General features: G+C 42.0%; 1 protein-coding gene and 1 pseudogene across 1 annotated transcript; one reads left to right on the forward strand and one right to left on the reverse strand.

Moving 5' to 3' along the window:
- Positions 1-3932: 3932 nt before the first annotated feature.
- LOC131232665 (uncharacterized) lies at positions 3933-7964 on the forward strand. Its single transcript, XM_058229060.1, has 5 exons — positions 3933-4299; positions 4997-5498; positions 5742-5943; positions 6499-6909; positions 7408-7964. The coding sequence occupies exons 1-5, from the start codon at positions 3951-3953 to the stop codon at positions 7777-7779; spliced, it is 1836 nt and encodes a 611-aa protein (XP_058085043.1). The 5' UTR covers positions 3933-3950; the 3' UTR covers positions 7780-7964.
- A 377-nt stretch (positions 7965-8341) lies between these two features.
- On the reverse strand, positions 8342-19560 carry LOC131232666 (proline--tRNA ligase, chloroplastic/mitochondrial-like; annotated as a pseudogene).
- Positions 19561-20764: the final 1204 nt, after the last annotated feature.

Genomic DNA, 20764 nt, shown 5'->3' on the forward strand with positions numbered 1-20764 from the left:
CATTTGGAGAGTTCGTCTTAAGGTTTGAGCCAAAAAAAAGAAGATAGATCTAAAGATTAGTTGGACCACATTGCAAAAAATAGTGGGGGATTGAACGTTTACCATTAAAACCCTCTTAAAGATCATGGAAGTTTTGGATTAATATGAAATTTATTTTTCCTCTTCATCCATGTATTTTTAACCTTATTAACCGATTAGATGGAAAATAAACATTATGGTGGGCCCTGCAAATTTTTTAATGGTGAAGATCATTATCCTCGCTGCTATTTTCGGTGTGGTCCATTTGAGCTTTAGATATGATTCATTTTTTTTCAAATGCTCTAAAATGGTCACAAAAAATGGATAAACGGTATGAATATAATAAATACATCATTGTGGGGCCCATCTAACTTTGATTTCATTTGACCCGTTCGTACAATGTGTAGCTCGAGGCATGTTTGCGCTTTTCTTCGCGCGACACATATCTGCACTAGTTGTACTACAGCTGGTGTGTTTCACTTGCACACGCAACAGTTGGAAATGGATTGACTACTCCCCTACCACTAGCCCCGTGGTGGTGGTCCGTGCTCTATGGGCCCCACCATGATGTATGTGTTTCATACATTCCGTTCATCCATTTTTAAAGATAATTATAGGGCTTTGTACCAAAAATGAGAGGGATATAAATCTCAGGTGGACCACACCACAGGAAAACAATAGTAATTGGATATCCACCATTTAAATCCTCTTAAGGCCCAGTATACTATTTATTTAACATCCAATCTATTGATTAGGTCATACAGACCCAGATGAAGGGAAAAAACAAAGATTAGATTGATTCTAAACTTTTATGGCCCCCAAATAACTTTTAATGGTCAACCTTCATTGAACACTGTTTATGTAATGTGGTTCACTTGAGATTGGGATATAACTAATTTTTAATGTCATACAATAAAATGATCTAGAAAAATAAATGTACGGAGTAGATGAAACAAATATATCATTGTGGGGCCTACAAAGCACCGACCACGCCAATCCCTTTCCCTACGTGATACACCTAGTGTGTTTCACTTTCACATGCAATCGGTTACACTCCCATTAAAATATTAAAATATCATGATATTTTTTGAGCCCACCAAGGTGTGGTACACAATCCAGACCATCCATTATGTGTGTCCCACTTGGATGAGGAGTCAAACCAAGTTTCATATGCATCCAAATTTTAGGTGGGCCCTGCAAAGTGCTTTTATATGTTTTAGGAATGTCTTCACATGATTTTAGATGGTATGGCCCACCTGAGTTCCGTATACGGCTGATTTTTGGGATATCCCATAATTTAAAGGGGACCCATCAAATGCACGGTGTTGATGTTTGACACACATCACGGTGGGGCCCACACAGCTCGACCTCATGGGAAGTTCCCACTTCTCGTGAGCTGGACGACATAGAACCTGTTCCCTCTGTATGTAGCTCGGTGCTTGATGCACCTCGAGCCTTGATCATGTGGCAGAGGGATTGGCTACTCCTTCCACCAGCCAACGGTGGATAGTCGGTGCTTTGTGGACCCCAGCATGATGTCTTTATTTCATCCATGACATCCATCTATTTTTCTAGATTATTTTATGGTATTAAAGTAAAAATGAGTATATCCCAATCTCAAGTAGACAACATTACAAGAAACAGTGTTGAATAAATATTGTGCGGATTGGGTCGGATCGAATCGAATCGGATCCAGTCAAATTGGGTCGGTCCAGATTGACTATTGATCCGAACCCAATCCGATTTACGGTCGGATCTGAATGGGCCAACTCGATTCGACCCGATCCTGACCTTTGGTTCGGTTTGGTTCGGATTGGATCGGGGCAGATCGGGTCGAATTCGTCGGATTAGTCCATTTCTGCCCAACTCTAAGTTCTTCTATAGAGGAGTGTAAAGGAAAGGAAGATCCTAGCATTCTACATTAATTATCGTATTTTGCTCCTTCAGTAACGGTTTCATACATAGGTTTGTATTCTTCCCAGTTCGATCTCCATGACTGATGCACAGTTGGATCTTTGCTATTCTACGTTATGATAAAATAACAACAGGAGGCAGAAATTACCCAAAATATCTAAAATATCTAAGAACATCTAATAAACTTGATATTAAGTAAAGGGTTTTGGTGTCAGTAGAATTTTCGGAATTTGCGTTGTCAGATGGTTTCAGAAACGGACTCCCCAACATCCATTTTGGATGGGATTTGATGAAACTGCTTAAATTTATAAACGGTGTTCCAAGTGAAACTAGGTATATGCTACATGCCCAACATGCACATCAATCTCGACAGTCCAATTGATGGACCACAGCCCAAAATGATCCCCAAAACTCCAATCAAAGGAACTTTGCATATCATTGGCATATGGATTGGAGAATGTGTAGTTCAGAAAGGTATGGTCAGCATTCAAAGCATGGTTGCAGATGTTGGTGATGAGTGCATAGCCATATCTAATTGATCTGGTGTGGACTGGACAAGGCCGAGTTCACCCATGTACCAGCCGTGCCATCAATACAACCACGCAAGCCAATATGGCACATGTCTGAGATCTGAGCTCTCCATCGTATGGGCCACACTATTTAGATCTTCTGACCAGAATATCAGGCCAATTCACTACTTAGATGGGCCGCACCATAAAAAAACAAGCAGACAGCTTGTTTTAGCCGTCCATTTGTCTGCAACATTACGGGCTCCAGAGGAGCGATTTACGCCATGAGAGGTAAAAAGTAGTAAATCCGCATAATTGTGGAGGACTGACTACCCATCTACACGAATAAGGGAATGAGGTTCGGTACATGAAAGACCAGAACCAGGTCCGATCTACTTTCAGTGAGTGAAATAAAATAAAATAAAATTTGACGTCTGCAATTAGGGCCGTCGACTATCCAGGCCCTACAATTGACAGTCCTATCTACAACCATTCCCACTGTGGTTTTCCGACTGTGGGCAGTCAAGAGGTGGATCCCACTAGATTTACGGTCTGGATTCACCAGCCCACCTGCCATGTGTCAAGTACTGGACCATGAATGTATTTAAACGATCCAGCACGCCGTATCCGAGTCACATCGATTTAACAAAAATAAAGGGTACAAAAGAACACAAGAATATTTCCTAGGTACGCTGGCCCATGTATTAGTTGAAATAGAATTGCCTACTGAGTTACTCCGTACGCTTTTATCGTACTGAGTAAACTCAGCTGGGCATACTATAAATGTATATGGGTTATCCACGTCGTCCATACGTTTTTTCAAATCATTTTAACAGTTGATTCCAAAATAGAAGTATGCATAAAGCCCAAGTCGACCACACCAAAGGAAACAGTGGGAATAATGACTTCCACCGTTGAAACCTTGCAAGGGCCCATAGTGATGTTTATTTGTTATCCAACCTGTTCATAAGATCACAAAGATATGGATGAAAGGAAAACACAAATATCAGCTTGATCCAAAACTTCGGTTAGCCACCAGAAATTTTCAAACGGTAGAATTTCAATTCACACTGTTTCCGGTGGTGAGGTCCACCTGAGATTTGGATATATTTAATTTTTGGTCTCAAGCCATCAAATTATCTGTTAAAATGGTAAGTCACGGGGGCCCCCACAGAGTTAACTCATTACGCTAGGCGTACTGAGTTAGTCAGTGCGCAATCCGCTTCCGTATTAGTTCATCCCACCTTTTATTGTTTCTTTTGTTTTTTTGTTAGCTCGACTGGCGGTTCACACTTCACTGTCACCAACCCAGCTAGGGAATCGTTACGAGGTGTCTTTCGCTCAGTCAGTCAGTCTACCACTTCAGTTCACTTAGTCAGTCTACCACTTCAGCTTGGATTAGGGTGTTCATATCCTACCTTTTTTAATTTCACGTTCCATGCTTATATTATTATATATCCACCCCACGCTTCCTATGTTTCCATTGAAAATCTCCCTTCTCCCTTCATCATGTCTTCTCCATCTCTTCCGACCATCCATGCACCACAATCCAAGCCACTGGCGGTGGGCCGATGTCTGGGACTCAGCAAAAGGATCGATGCATCCGGCCCAGAAGAAAATGAAGCCGTTGATATCGACACGTTTGATCTATTCGGGCCCACAGGAGTCGGTATCGAATTGGGCGGCGATGATGGCACTGGTAAGTTAAAGTGGTTAAAAACCCAAATTATTGGGGCCAATGCTGAGTTCGATTCACCGTTTGGATGTCGCTGCATCACGTATTCAGATCACACGGCTTCGGGGAGGTTCTTGAGAGCTGTGGAGGAGTTTTTGGAAAGGGACGTGCTCCAATTCTACGGTGAGTCTCACTCCCACTTGGGATTTTGATTTCTTGGCTAAAGTGCTCAGAGTTGTTTAGTGCTGTCAACTATATCTGCTTCGGGCTAGCATCGTTTGAGTCCGGTCGGGTTTGGAAGCACGAGTCAGCACTGAAAAGATGCTCGACTTGGCCTGACTCGGGCGAGTTGCGACTCGACTCAGGATTGAAAGAGTCGGTCCAAATCGCTGAGGCTTCAATCCCTGCTTAGCAGCTCTAGATTCGTCGCTTTCTGTCGGTAGTTAGGCTATAATACACCATGGGGGGACTCCAATAACCTACGCCATTATGGGCGCTGTAAGTGAAGAGAATCCTACGATGAGGCCTCTTTGTAGCTCGGCCCAGTAAGACGTCGGCTGTTATCTTTGGGCTGTGGTGGTGGCCGTGGATCATACTCTTCACACGTGGCACTGGTGTACAACTATGGAAACCATCAAATTCGTGGGTCCCAGTATGATTATGGAGCACATCCCTAAAATCATATTGAAATAAGACCACTGGATATTTTTCATTTCGAATTGTCGATTAAGCGCCCAGCAATATAATATTTCGATGACCAAATAAGAGTAGTAATTTCTAACTGCCTGCGTATCATCCATCACCCTGCCAGAGTATCAAAGTATTTCTCCTTAAGCATGCATGTAATGTTTTTTTTTTTTTTTTTTTTCTGTCTATGCAGGCAACACTCATACTGTGGACAGTTACGTGGGACTCCACACAAGCAAGCTGGTGCACGAATCCTGCCAATACATCAAACGTTGCATGGGCGCGGGACCCCATGACGTGCTGCTTTTTTGTGGGACTGGTTCCACGGCCGCCATCAAACGTTTACAGGAGGTGATGGGAGTCGCAGTCCCATCGATCATGCGGTCCAGAGTCATGGACTGCTTGACACTGTCCGAGCGGTGGGTTGTTTTCACCGGGCCCTACGAGCACCACTCGAACCTGCTATCTTGGCGACACAGCCTAACCCAAGTGGTCGAGATCCGACTCAGTGAGTCAGGACTCATTGACGTCGGCTCATTAGCAGCGGCACTCGAGTCGCCAGAATATTCCGGCAGGCCGAAGCTGGGGTCTTTCTCAGCGTGCAGCAACGTCACTGGGATTTACACGGACACACGGGCCATCGCACGTGTATTGCACGAGCATGGTGCATTTGCATGCTTCGACTTTGCTTGCAGGTATTTCTCGTTCTATACAGAGATATAAGTGACCTCTGCACACTTGGTACACATATAAACCGTTTATCTGTTGGTCCGTGCCATGGATGGGTCATAACCCAAAAACCACAGATGATGGGGCCAGCGTATCAACGGTCCAGATCTTGAAATGTGTGCCAAGTGTACAGTATAAGGTGCTTGATAAAGTGTCCACCCTACGGGCTCTTGTGACCTTATCATGATCATTCTCAATTGTGGTTGCAGTGGGCCATACATAAATATTGAAATGAAATCGGGGGAATTGGACGGATATGATGCGGTATTTTTGAGCCCTCATAAATTCATAGGTGGGCCCGGGAGCCCCGGGATTCTGGTGATGAGTGATGCTCTCTATCGCCTCAAGGACGCGCCTCCTTCTACCAGTGGCGGTGGGACAGTTCGCTATGTCAACGGATACAGCGATCAGGTATCTCATCTCAAATTAACCATATGATATACGGCCAGCTTCTTTGAAGCGTATACACGTTTTTTCAGTTCTGACAAGTGTGTCCCTTTATTTGGTAATCCACCCCATTGATCTTCTGCAGCCCCCCATGCATGCACTATGCCCTAAAAATCTCCTTTATGGGACGATCTTAACCTTTAGAGTGTGGCCTATGGAAAGATTAATGGTCAACATTTAATAGGGAAAATTTTCAAGATTGGTCGCTGGGATCGTCGAATCTGGGATATTTTTTTACTTATATTCCATCTACGGTGGGATGGAACATGCCAAGGGCCTGGATTGCTCAATGGTAGGCCGACTTGCCGAACTGAAATACCATGCAAAAACAATTCATATCCTTCTACGTGGTGGGATCCACGAGGGAATAGCCTGGATATCTACACATGCAAATGGCACATCAGCAGTTGGGCCCATTGCATGAATGGCCTGGATCTCCATGTGCATGGTACTAGCTAGGGAAACAATGAAGAAACATATCTAACGTTCACGCTGCTGACACGTGTCGTTGATGAGAAGGACACCCTCTATTGCGAGGACCTGGAGGAGCGGGAGGATGCGGGCACGCCCGGAATCGTGCAGAAGATACGTGCGGCGATCGCGTTCCGTGTGAAGCACCACATGGGTCACGAGCTCATACGTGCCCAAGAGAGCTTGCTGATGAGCCGAGCGTCTGAGAGGTTACTGAAGAACCCCAACGTCCACGTACTCGGAAACACGTGCGCCGAGCGCCAGCCCATCGTCTCCTTCCTCGTCTATCCCGAGTCCGCACCTGGGAAGCACTTACATTGCCGGTTCGTCACCAAGCTCCTGAACGACTTGTTCGGGATCCAGGCACGTGGGGGATGCGCGTGCGCGGCCCCCTACGGTCACGTGCTACTCGGCGTCGATAGAGCTCGTTCCCAGGCAATCCGATCAGCCATCCAAAAGGTAGCACGCTGTTGCCCCTTGTTTGCGTTTATATTACGAATTTGATATCAAATGTTAATACAGGAAATTTCCTCCATTGACTCGTGTCCAAGTCGGGTACGGGTCCAGGTTCAGGCCGAGACTGGATCCGTAGCCTAAAATGGGCCTACCAATAACTGGGGGCCGACTTTGGATCAGTGTGGCAGCGGGTCTGCCCGGTCTGACCGTTATAAACGGAAAACGGGTTGGTGCCTGCCAAGGTCTGGTGGCCACATTAAGAAAGATGGATGGTTAGGAACGTTATTACCTACGGCCAGTACTGAACGTGCTTGATTGATTAGTTGCCTATCGGATACATCGCTGGGAGGACCATCTGATGAACACCCCAGATCATGCACACGTGCCAAGTTGGACCGTGAAGTGCATTCATATCTGGTGCAAAATCCAGGCAGCTTTTGATATTAGCATTCTTCCAGCTTTATATTCTCACACTTTGAAAATTCGATATGCCACACGCAGGGGTACGAGGGATTGAAGCCAGGTTGGACGAGGGTGAGCTTCAGCTATTATACGGCAGTGGAAGAAATGGAGTTTGTGATTGATGCGATTGAGTTCATTGCAACCTACGGCAATCGATTCCTCCCTCTCTACCACTTCGATTGGAAAACCGGAGATTGGAGCTTTTTAGACAGTACCAGTGCAGCGAAACCAACATTCACGGAAACATGCACAAGCAGCCAAGAGAATGACCCAACATGTAAGGACATCGGCGTAAAATACATGGAATATATGGAAGCAGCCAAACATACTGCCGAGACTCTATCAAACCATCCAGAAGAGCAACCCTGTCCTGAATATATTGATCCAAAGCTTGTCACATTCAGAATATAAACGCAAGCTACGAGGGTTGTTAATGTGTTTGAATTCAAATGATAGTTATAGAGTTAACATTTAGGCTGAGAGCACTTGGAAAAAGCACTTCATATGTATTTGTGGGTACCATACGTTGTAGTCACCGTGCATTTCATTTGGAAACATACATAATAATTTTTGTTATTCATGTACGGTGTAAATCCTACGAGGAAAAAAATAAAAATAAAAATTTACTCTTATTGACATTTATTATGTCCATATGAATGCAGATCTGTGCGCACGTGTGCCAATACAGCAACTTGGGCAAGGTCCAAGCTTTCAATCAGGTGGGCTACACTGATTAGATACTTAAGAAGCAAGCTGTTTCACTTGTCATGTGGGCCACTATTTATAAAACAAATGGATGGCTAAAACCATTTGTTTGTGTGCACTGTGGCCTACCTGAGAAGTGAAACAGAGAGATTTATGCTAGAAGGTCTAAGAAGTGTGGCCCAACTAATGGAAAGCACAAGCCACATCAGGAGAAAAATTTACATGCAGTCACTTTAGCAATGACGAGAAAAAAATTTCATTCAGTCACTTTAGCAATGACGAGAACATACACATCACTCCTCATTACATATCAAACTTCCTTTGGTTTTTGCAAAGTTTCTCAGGGATCACAAGTAAATATACAGTACATGCACCAAAGCGAATGGATCTAAACGGTGGTTGGTACCTTCCAGTGAGAAACCTTTGTGAATCGATTTATGGAGCTGCTGCTAAGGCAGTCTAACAGATCTGTGACCTTGAATGGAAATGTGTGAATAGTGTGCCCGTCTTCTGAGTTAGTAAGATTTTGCAAATAGTGCAACTTCATCAGCTGAATTGCCCGTCATTAGGCATGTTTTTAGCCCAGGTGGCTGTTCAAAAGGGAAACATCTAATGGTTGCACCGGTCTCTTCCTTCACTTTCAACTCCTCAGCTTCGCTGTATTTAGAAAGATGGTACACATACATGAAAAATAATAAAAATCAAGATATAATGTAAAATACATATTAGAATATGTAGATTAAATACCTCACTGACCATGGACCTCTCGCCCATTTTCCTTGAGAGATTGCCTCTTGAGCTCATCGTATGAGCTTACATCTACAATGTTGCTGTAGGAGTTCCATGTCAGCAATGAAGCATGTACCCATTTCGGGTAATTGAAAGAAACATGCATTGAATTTTATGAAAACAGTTCAAAGCTTGGGATTTCATAAGTAGGAACCCAATAGCTGAAGAGAGATCTTTAGTTTGTATTCTGAGTTTACTAATTGAAGAAAAATCCATATTGCGTGAAAGGGCACATTCCGGAAAACTAAATTGAACTTGAAGCTACAGTTGCAGTTAAATCTCTGATATTATCTCTCTATCCTTTTTCTTTTATATCACATTGTATGCCCCAGTAATTCAGAATGAGAGTAAGCCTCCAACTTGCAATTGCTATCATTAGAAGTCCAACTTGAAGTTCATATATTTGCTACTAGCCATTTGGTTGTCATTGTGATTTGAAAGGGTGCAAACAAGTCCACCACTTTGGTCATTTCCTCACTAATGAATTGAATAAATTGCAATTCAGTTCATTTGAGCATCCAAATGCACAATTACGGCAGAGAAGAATAGTCAAACTGAACATCCTTTTCCCTCCCATCAAATATCATGCCCCATTTAATAAAACTGGTATCTGCTGGTGTCTTTGATACTGACAAAATATGGTAAAGCAAGCTGAGATCAATTCCACCACTATTTCAGAAACAATGGTATTGCAATCATCAATGGTTCCATCTGAATAAAAGAGCAAAACTTCACATCGGTCACAGAGAAATTGGGAACAGCAGTAGAAGTGCAGAGTGCTGTGAAAATGTGAGGGTTGAACATCAGGTGGAATTTTCTTTGAATCAAGTCTTCTTTGTTTGGCCAATAAAGCAAGTCCTTTCAAATTCAATTAGGTGCTGATTCCCTAGCCAATTCCCTGATTGAAGTCAAGGAATGACTAATGTCTGTTGATAATGATTCTCCATTAAATGAATCCATTTTACATTCAAATTCTCGGTAATCATTACGGAAGATACCATGAATCTTATTTATCCAAACCATTTCTATGGAATCTTCTATCAAAGTGATTGAACCATCCATAATTGAACATGAATATACTTTTTTGGTTGTTTTTACCATTTAAAATTCTAACAGAGAAGTTCCGATTCATTTTCATTTGTATTTAAATAGAACAGAAGAAAATGTGGATGTTTAAGAGAATTGAGGGGAGAGGGGAGAGGGGAGAGGGGAGAGAGGAGCAGTTCGATGTCCATCCAAGCACGAGCATGAGCATGAGCAAGAGCAAGTAATGCAGAACAGTGGATGCAAATAAGTTTAAAGATGGGCAGTCATACCTATCTCAGAATGAAGTAGCCTGTTCCAAAAGGGCTAACTGGATATCTTCCAACCTTTCCTTCACTTGGGCCTGCAATATTGAAGGTTCCATGGACACGCCAAAAACCTTTCCTTGCTTTCCAGGAACATCACTCCTAGATATGACAACGGTCCCATTTGATACATCACGAGGTCCAATTTCAATCCTTAGGGGAACACCCTGAAGAATGATAGACATAAGAGTACAGCATTCAGATAATTTCCATTGATGCTGGAGTCTCGCAAAGCTTGTATATTTCAGTTGTTGCAGTTCAAAAGCTAACAGTTAGGATATTGCATGCTCTAAACCTTGGCTGTTCACAGATTCCCCCTTGCAGGTAGCACGTAGTAGTTTGCTAACATGCAACCTCCACATGACTTTGTTGGCATGTTAAGAGGTGTTTTTGGCAAAAAAAATGGGTGGATAGACTCCTTGCAATTAAGTGCAGACAACCACTCAAGCATGTATTTGAGCACGACCCTCCGTGTGTGTGTGTGTGACTTGTGTTCAGTGGTAATGCCTCTCAACTGCCTCTCCATAACCCATTTTTTGGGCTTGCCCTTTAGGATGTGAATGTGATACTTGGGTCCAGGGTAAAATACCGGGTGGGATTTTGTTGGCACGTTACTGTTTTCAACGTAGGCCTCTGCCATGGCTAGATGCCAAGATGATGTGGTGACAACAGTGGCAGCGACGATGGGAATCTTAGCAAGATCAACTTTCTGATGGTGATGGGAGCTCCCGCAACATGAACTTTGGGATGATGATGATAGTGGTGAAGGGAGTTCCAGCAACATCAAATTTCTGAAAGAGGAGGCTTGTATTAGCTCTGTCCATCCCCATTAAAAACTGATAAATATGGTGGGAGGGCTGGTATATGCACAAGCAACCAGCTCCTAGTGACTAGGATTGGAGATAGGGCTATCAATGGGCTAAGTTGGGGCAAGTCCAACCGATTTAATTGGGCTACGTTCATGCTTGACCCCTGCATAAAATCCATGATCACGCTGGGCCCAAAGACAAAGTGGACTCAGGCTCAGGTGAAGCCTCAATAGAAAATGTTAGACAATAATGTGAGTTTATGTTGAAGTATTAATCAGTAAAAGAAATAGCAAGATCCATTTTCAATAAACTAGAGTAGCAGGTACATACTTTCATCTCCCAGAAATTGAATTTCCACCCAGGCGTCCTCTGTTCTGAGTCATCCACTTTAACTTTGAGTCCTGCTGTTTTCAATATTTTTGCTATAGATGATACAGCATCCAGAACTCCTGTTTTTTCATCAGCTTTCTTCCAAATTGGTACTATTACCACCTGCAATATGTAATGGACAAGCCTACATAAACCCATGGTCTCCTTATTGCAAGCTAATGAACAAGATTAAGGCAGGGAAAAAAGAAAAAGGAAAAAGAGAGATAAGCATGTATCAACTGAAACTATAATCAAAAGCATTTTCTGTGTATTTTCGACGAATAAAGCAAAGGAAGCAACATGTCCTCTATCATAGTTCAGCTAAACTATAAAGATGACATGCAATAAGTAAAAAACTTTCATATACAGTGTGTGAGAACAAAAAATATTTATTCTCAGGGTCAAGAATTCAGTGATCGTAAATCAAACCAATGATTTGCTAAACATATATGGTGAGATTGCCTCAATCATATCAGTGAAATATACATGCAGTACCTCTATACAGTTAAAATCAGAGAGGTCCAGAGAAAAGTAAAGGACTTGCCACATGTTCTTTAATAGCTGCAAATCTGGAGAAAGAAAATTCCTAGTAAACCAATAATCAGTTCATAGATGATGTTGATATATGGGTAGTACCTCCATAATTTAAAAATCAGACATGTCCTAAGAAAAGTAAAGGACTTGCCATTTTTCTGCAATGGCTATGAATATGGAGAAAGAAAAATAATAATAAGGGTTTTTCCCCTAAATACACCCAGGGTATGGTGGGAGCCCCAAAATTACACCCTTTAAAAAATAATAATAATAATAATAAAATAAAATAAAATAAAATTTACTCCTGTAGGTGTTTTCTGGTTTTGGGGGGGATGAAAATGCCCCTGCATCAAACCTTGAAACTGTAAAGGCAGTTTGCACACTGAGGTTCTCTGTAGGGCCCGCTGTGATGTGTGACGTCCACCATTGAAACCTGTCCATGGCCCACAGTGATGTTTTCGAGTCATCACTCCTGTTCATAAGGTCACACAGATCTAGATGAAGGGAAAACACAAGTATCAGCTTGATCCAAAACTTCTGTGGCCCCCAAGAAGTTTTCAACGGTAGGCATTCAATCTCCACCGTACGGTCCACCTGTGCTTTGGATCCCTCATTTTTTAGATCGTGCCCTAAAATTATTTCGCAAAATGGATGGATGGCATGGATAAAACCCGAACATCAACAACGAAGACAATAATAATAACATCTAGTTCACGGATTATATCGATAATTTGGTACGGTCATTATGTGCTCCTTATTTTGGGGTTCGTGGACCTTTTGATAAGCCATTAGTTCCTAGTTTCTGTAAGAACTGAGATGCCAGTGTGAATGATCATTTTCTGCACTTGAGAAGTAAGCTATTGAGAGGTCTGGATCAATTGCATATGGAATAATCCAAGTAGAGTAAATTTTCTCACTTTAGTGGGGAAGCTATTGAGAGGACTAGATCCATTGCACATGGAGATGACCCTAACAGACACTAAAGAAGAAATGGCTTCGTAGAACTTCCTAACAGACTACTGAAATTGATATGCAAACACTTCCAAAAACCTCAAGGGGTCGAGTTTGTCAAACTCAGCAGATACAATTAACCTGACAAATATAGACCTTAGCCCTAAACCACACATTAACAGTAATGGTGTCCTGGCTTCCAAAAACGCACATTCACATGCTAGTGTATTTTTTACAAAATGCATAAATATATTCCTGCATGTTTGTGCATACTTGCATGTCAATAACCACCCAACTCCCAAACCAAACTGAAACTAGGAACTCAGAGCAAAAGGAGGTGTTGTTAATGTACAGTAATTGAATACATTTGAATGTAATCTAATTTGATGAATGAGAGAACCATGAAGCATGACATGTTCATCACTTCATAATTCAAGTGCCATTTGATAGAAGGGATGGTCCTCCAATTAAATTAACATCACAAGATTTGGGGACATCAACCAACTATTTGTCCCCATGGCTAGTTAGCAGCAGCTATAAAGGTAAATGGTAAACCTAGAAAAGTAAAAATGGAGGTGGTTTAACACTTACCTGAATTGGTGCCATTTTGGGGGGCAGCATCAAACCAGTATCATCTCCATGAGTCATGATGATGCCACCAACAAAACGGGTGCTTACAGCCCATGACGTCTGCCATACATGTTGCCTTTGTCCATTTTCATCAGTGAACTGTTCCAGTTGCACATATATAGGATGAGATTCTGTCAACCAAGGGTACTTCAATGATTAACTTATTTTGTAGTTATTGATTTCTTAATAATAAAAGTCATATGAAATCAACATGGGAGCATTTATAAACAGCTACATGACACTGGAAGACAAGCAAATCCCCTATGACTGTAAAATGGGCTGAGTGGCCTGTCAGCTCTCAAGTCTGACCCCCTCAGGCCCGTGCTTGGGCTGGTGTATCAAACCCGATATCACAGACTAAGGCCTAAACTCCAAGCCAGTTTATTAATCAGGTTGGGCCTGAGCTGTGTTTAAAAGCCTATTGGCATGGAGGGAGCCCGCCCAGGCCAGCCTGTTTAAGGATTTCACGTGCATAATTTGTGCATTGTGAAAACTGATGAACTACCATTTGGGTTCTGCAGATCTTTCGTAGCATTATCTAATCTCCCAATAAGATTGAAGGATATATTTATGAAGTGGCAGCCAAAGAGTGAAGCGTTTTTTTAGAAGATGACCAATTCATTAAAGAGCAATAGAAATAAATAGAAATGTGAAATCAAAGGCCAAAGGTGACTTTATCTTCACTCCACTCCAATCAAAACAGCAGCAAAGATCAAAGATAGCAAGGAAATACAGCCAAGAGATTCCAGGGCAAGAACCGGTAGATATGTCGCCAAAAAACAGTTGAATCCCACTCCATCCGCAGTGAATCAAGATAAGTACCTGAAAATTCTGGCAGCACAAGTCTCCACTGACCAAAGAGTGAAGCATAAACCATTGATTGTTAATTTTAAAGGTAAATTCACCCTCTCTTTTTTCTTGTTCTTTTAGAGAGGTAACTTCACTGTCACCCTTGTTTGTTGAAACCAAAATATCAGGATACCACTCTTGTTCCTTTCCTTTTAGAAACTTAAAAGAGTTGCTAGTTATAAACTTCAGTTAAACAGAAGAAAGAGAACCAAGAAAACATGTAAACTTCAATAACCACGGTTGCATTACTGTGAAAACGCCCAAATTTCAGTACAGCTTTTACTTAAAAGTTTTTTTTTTTTTTTTCATGGGGATGTTAGCAATTTCCTCAAACCATTCGGCACACAGGGTAACCTATTGTTGATCTGAACCGTTCATTCAATCATACTAGGAGCAAGCCAATGGTGCAAAAATCATGCCAATTGGGTGATCCTAAGCTTCCAATCAATGGCATGAAAATGGACAGTCAAGATTGACTGGAGAAACAAAATAGGTCCATCATCATCTTGCAACATCTAGCAGATAGATCCCACTTTGTCTTTCTTATGATTCTAAATCAGCACTTGGATTTGATGATTCTAACCATGTGATTTATGGCTCTTAAACAACAGACAGTTGTAACAAATTGGCCCCATTCAAAGGGTTAGGATTGTTTGATCAGCGTGATTCCTGCACCATTGGCTTGCTCCTAGTTGTATGAGTGAATGAACGGTTTAGATCGACAATAGGTCAACCTCGTGTGCTGTTTAAAAGGTTTGGGGACATTGTTAGCGTCCTCGCAAAGGAAGGTGTTAGCAAAACCCTTATTTAAAATCGCTAAACATTTCAAGAAAAAAGAATTAACTGTTAGAATAAATCTTCAAGCTACAACAAGAGCAAGAAGCTTCAAAACACCACCTTTAATGCATTCATTATGGAAGTTTGAAAAAAAAAAAGGTTTAGGACCTCAGTTCCAAAGGCACAGGAGAAATTCTGGCCAAGGTTGTGGCTAGTTCCAGCTTGCAAAGCCTTTCGATCACCCATCATAGCTTCAATTGTATAGGTTCTAGAAGCACCAGCGAATGTCTCAACCCTTGACTTTCGACCTGCAATAACAGATATTGCAGCTTGCTCATAAGCAAATTTCTTATAGACATCAATCATCTGTAATGCCTGCGGTGCAGCAACATCAAGAAGTCAAACAGCAAAATATAGAGAGCATCAACAGTAATTTTTGAAACCATTGGGCACGTCTACAAACCTCTTTTTCTGCCTCTTCAGGTGTCGCATGAGCCGTATGACCTTCTTGCCATAGAAATTCAAGAGTCCTCACAAATGGTTTCGTACGCATTTCCCATCTTGTAACATTTGCCCACTAAGATAAATTAATTGAACCAATGGGAACATCAGAAATTATTTCCTAAGGTATTATATGACCGCGCAATAAAAAGAAATGGCCTTTTTTTCCTTGACCCAAGAATGCTACAGGTCGTACACACCTTTCAGTAACGTAAGGTGTTCTTGTGGTGGTCCCCATCATGGGATGGGGTCCATGACCCAATATCTTTTTATCAGATAATCCTGGACATCTAATAGGCAGCTTGCATTTGGACAGTTACAGCCAACTGTCCCAAGTCAATGAGGTCCTAATTGCATGGTTAGGATCACCCAATGGACTAAACCCTTTGGGGTGACCAGTGTTGTGAGTAGCGTGCGTAGCATAGCGGTAGCGTACGCTACGTAGCATAGCGTAGCAAAATCGCTACGTAGCGCAGCAAATAGTGTTTATCTCCTGTAACACACGCTACAGGGGTCGTAGCGTACGTACGGATTCGTAGCGTGTAGCGCAGGTGGCGTGCACTACCTATTCTATTTATTTTTTTCACTGTATTAAACAGTGGTGAACTCACACTACAAGCAACAACTTGATTTTTATTTTTATTTTTAACCCTACTCGAAAGGGCTTCCAGACGCAAACCTACGCTACGGATTCGTAGCGTGTAGCGTAGGTAGTGTGCGCTACCTGTTCTGTTTTTTGTTTTTTTTTTTCACTGTATTAAACAGTGGTGAACTCACACCACAAGCAACAACTTGAGTTTTTTTTTTAAAAAAAAAAAAAATAAAACCCTACTCGAAAGGGCTTCCAGATGCAAACCGATGCTGCACCTCTCCCCACTCTTCAATCTTGAGATCGAAAAGCTGCTTCCAGACGCAAACCGATGCTACCGACGCTGCTCCTCTCCCCACTCTTCAATCTTGAGATTGAAAAGCTGCTTCCAGACCCAAATTGATCGGCTGTGGAGCTTCAACATTTGCAGTTTTCACTGATTCAATCTCATCTTGAGACAAAAATAGGTACGCTCATTCCTTTTTTTTGATTTTTTTTTATATACAATGAAAATAACTTGGTATTTTCAGTTTTTTCCTCATTTTTTACCTTTTAAAATGCCGGTTACTATCGTTTTTTTGTTCTTTATACTTTTTTTCATTTCTTTTTCTGTGGTATGGCCCACGTGGGCCCCACTGAGGTGCGTGAAGGGGTGGATGTGCATTATTTTCTATGGTTTGGCCCACGTGGGGCCCACTGAGATGCGTGAAGGGGTGGATGTACATTATTTTCTATGGTGTGGCCCATGTGGGGCCCACTGAGGTGCGTGAAGGGGTGGATGTGCATTGTTTCTATGGTGTGGCCCACGTGGGGCCCACTGAGGTGCGTGAAGGGGTGGATGTGTATTGGTTTCTATGGTGTGGCCCACGTGGGGCCCACTAAGGTGCGTGAAGGGGTGGATGTTCATTGTTTTCTATGGTGGGGCCCACGTGGGGCCCCCTAGAGTCTAGAGACTAATTATTGAGAATTTGAGATATTGATTTTGAGGAATGTGACATTTGTATTATACTTAATGCTCTTAACTTTGGGATTTTTCTTTTGAAGAATGTGACATTTATATATTTTGCTTTTTTCTTACTCTATATATATATATATATATATATATATATATATATATATATATTGAACGCTACGCAACACGCTACTGCTATTTAAAACAATAGGGGTGACTCTGATCCACCACAAGGCCCACCATGTGAATGGTGCAGATCATCAAAAACCAGGCCCCATGTGCGCACCTTGTTGGGAGAAGCAAGTTGCACAGCCCAAAGTCATATATTTCCAGTTATTTCCCATTTTAAAAGAGAGAAACGCAACAATATAATCTTACCTAATTAACCATAAGAGGAAGATCTTGGTAACTATGAATCCATTGGGTAAACATATGGTTCACAATAGTTTCACTAGTTGGTCGCACCTGCCAGACCCTCAAAAGCACCAGTGAATTTCTGCATGACCTTGTAACATTATACCAAAGTAATGATCTCAAACAATTGATGACCAGAAGGAAAGAAAAACAATTACCACGAGTTTTTCCTCGAGTTCCTTCCCACCTCCAATGGTCACAAGAGCTAGTTCTGGACTGAAACCTTCAACATGGCTAGCTTCTTTCTCTATAAACGAGTATGGTATAAACTGCAGTCATGATTATAATGCAGATATCAGACTACTATTAAAATGCAACTAAGGATTTGTTTGGAGGTTCGATTGGAAAGAAATGCAATAAATTAATCTAATAAAGAGGAAATGACTAAAGTGGGCATGGATCATTGAACACATATGATGGAAATCAATCCCCAACTGCAATCTAATGAGTGACTTGAAACGATCATATAGGTGATATGGAGGGCTCACCCCAAATTGGTCATTCCCTCTTTATCAACTTGAGTTACTACAATTTATTTCAATTGAGCATCCAAACACACCCTTATTATGTATATTACCATCATTCAACAATCGAAATTCATTTTGTATATGGATCCAACACTGGACCAAATTGCAATAATTAGTCAAAAAACCACCAAATCATAATTTCTTTCCCCACTACTCACAAACAAGGAAGCAGTCTTCAGAATCAGTTGCATTCCTTCCAATTCCAACTCGAATTGTCAGAGAAGTAACTGCAATTAGTTCATTGCCACTTCATTGAAAAAATTATCTCAATTCAATCCAATAGTTCATACAAAAGCACCCTATAGATCAAACTCAATCCAAACCACACAACTCAGAGAGAGAGAGAGAGAGAGAGAGAGAGAGAGAGAGAGAGAAACCTGAGGGAAATACATGTTGCTATGGCCAGTTTCCTTGAATATAACATTCAAATACTCCTACAAAACAAAGAGAAAATAGAAAAAATAAAAACAAGAACGCTGGAAGAAGAACAGATCACTTGCTGGTAATGAAATTATGCATGTCCGTATATAGGGGCATGCTCCAGTGTTACGGTACCACTGTTAGCTTACCATGCTACAGGGCAGATGCAGGGCCCACATGATGTATTCACACCATCCACCTCAGAAAACCGATAGCCTCCAAAACTCAGCCCAATCAAAAAGTAAGGTGGGCCATCGGAAAGGGAGCGAACTGGGGGGAAAGCTCACCCTTCAATTTTACAATGGCCCATCTGAGTTGCAAAACAGCCCGAACCTTGGCCGGACCCTTCACCTGAACTGGATTAAGGGTATGAATGGACTTGATTATATATACACAAAGTGTTGGGTCCCCCACGCTAATCAATGGTGGGCGTTCCCTCTCAATAGACTCCCTGTTCTGTGGCCGCTCTGAGTTTTTGATCCGACTGATTTTTGGGGACCGGGGGCTTTCTGAGGTGACGCATCTTACGGACGCTTCAGATCCGGTGAACACATTGCTAGGCCCCACATCTGCCCAATATCACTGGAGCGCGCCCCATGTATGCATTTATCTATGTATGTACCTGAATGGATTCCCAAATGGCGTAGCCATAGGGGCGAATGACCATGGTCCCACGGACGGGGCCGTAATCGGCGAGCTCAGCGCTAACGATTACGTCGAGATACCACGCACTGAAATCCTAAGAGCGAGGCGTGATGAAACGCTTCTCTTCATTGTTGTTGCTTTCTCGAGATTCTTTCTTCGCGAGACTTTCTGTAGAGAAGTCGCTCGCGACGGAAGCTGCTAAGGCCTTGCGAGAGAAGAGGAGGTGGGGATTGGGATGCTGATGCAGGCGGAGGAGGAACGGCGAACGTGCAGAGATGGAAGCCGCACGTGTGAATGTGGAAGAGGAGGAAGAGATGAAGAGGGTGGTGAGAGAAGGGAGGCGAAGAGCCCCCATGGCCTTCCTTGCCCGCGTTGAGTTCTTCTACACGATACGGTGATTCCGGACTTGATATCATGCGCGTGTGGAGGACACATGTTTTGTAGGTCATTACAGGTCAAATATTTTTTGAAAGTTGACTTTCAAGTCAAACATTTTTTAAAATATTTAAATTCCATTTATATACATGGATACGCAATCCTCTACCAACTCAAGCTTTCAGAAAGAGTAATGATTCTACACCGTATCAAAGTGGAAGGTTAAATGTCCAGATCCCTTACGGCCTGTTTGGCCGGGGCAGGTTGGATGCGATGGGATGGTATTAGAGTGGATTGCACGAATTTCAAGGTAATGACAACCGTATGAGTGGATTGGTGCAAGATCTATGGAATTGCTGTATTTCCTGGGATTGCCATACCCGGTCTGTTTGGCATGCCGGCCAATCTCGAGATTAAACCTTCCAATCCCTCTCAATCCCTTGAACCAAACACCTCTCAGGCAATTTTGAAGGTATCAGGGTGGATTGGATGGGATTTAAAGGTAATGACGGTGATGTCAATGGATTGTCTTAAGATCCATGGGATTGCTACATCCTGAGATCAAGATCCCATGTCTATTTGGCCCGCCTGGCCAATCTCAGGATCTATCTTCCAATCCCATTCAATCTGCTTGGCCAAACAGGCCCTAAATATGTTCTCTAGTGGGGTTTGTTTATGTTGTGAGTGTCCTGCCTAGGTGCCCCCCCAAAAAAAAACCGACCCATATTAAAGGTGAGCCACATTCATAGATAGTTCATATCAAAGGTCTCATGTGATATCAATGGCCAGCATTAAAGATGGGCCAAGGATGGTGCACATCAAAGATGGGCTTACATGATATGCAATCCACATCAAAGGTGGGTCCCACTTCTGACTGCCTACTCCTCTTAATTGAACGATTTTAGCTACTTAATCAATGGCCAAAAATCAACCCATCCAAATTGATTAAAATACAATTGTTTCAATTTTTAAAAATGACAACAACACTCTTAAAAAATAATCTCCTATTTAATTATTGCACGAAGCATATTTATTTTTAAATAAAACTTTTTTTAAGTTAAAAAAATAATTTATCAAATGAAAGTAATTTTACTAAATGAGTTTACTATAATTCTTTTTAAATAAGCTCTTATTAAATTAGATAAAAGTTGCCAATGATACAAGGGAAAAACTTTCATACTGCCTCAGATTAAACCACCTAAATAACAGAT

The sequence above is a fragment of the Magnolia sinica genome, chromosome 18 (genome assembly GCF_029962835.1).
Source record: "Magnolia sinica isolate HGM2019 chromosome 18, MsV1, whole genome shotgun sequence".
Taxonomy (NCBI): domain Eukaryota; kingdom Viridiplantae; phylum Streptophyta; class Magnoliopsida; order Magnoliales; family Magnoliaceae; genus Magnolia; species Magnolia sinica.

Coding starts and splice junctions, on each gene's coding strand:
- LOC131232665 (XM_058229060.1), top strand. CDS start 3,951: ATGTCTTCTCCATCTCTTCCGACCATCCATGCACCACAATCCAAGCCA. Junction 5,499..5,741: donor TGCTTCGACTTTGCTTGCAG/GTATTTCTCGTT, acceptor TTGTGGTTGCAG/TGGGCCATACATAAATATTG. Junction 6,910..7,407: donor TCCGATCAGCCATCCAAAAG/GTAGCACGCTGT, acceptor TGCCACACGCAG/GGGTACGAGGGATTGAAGCC.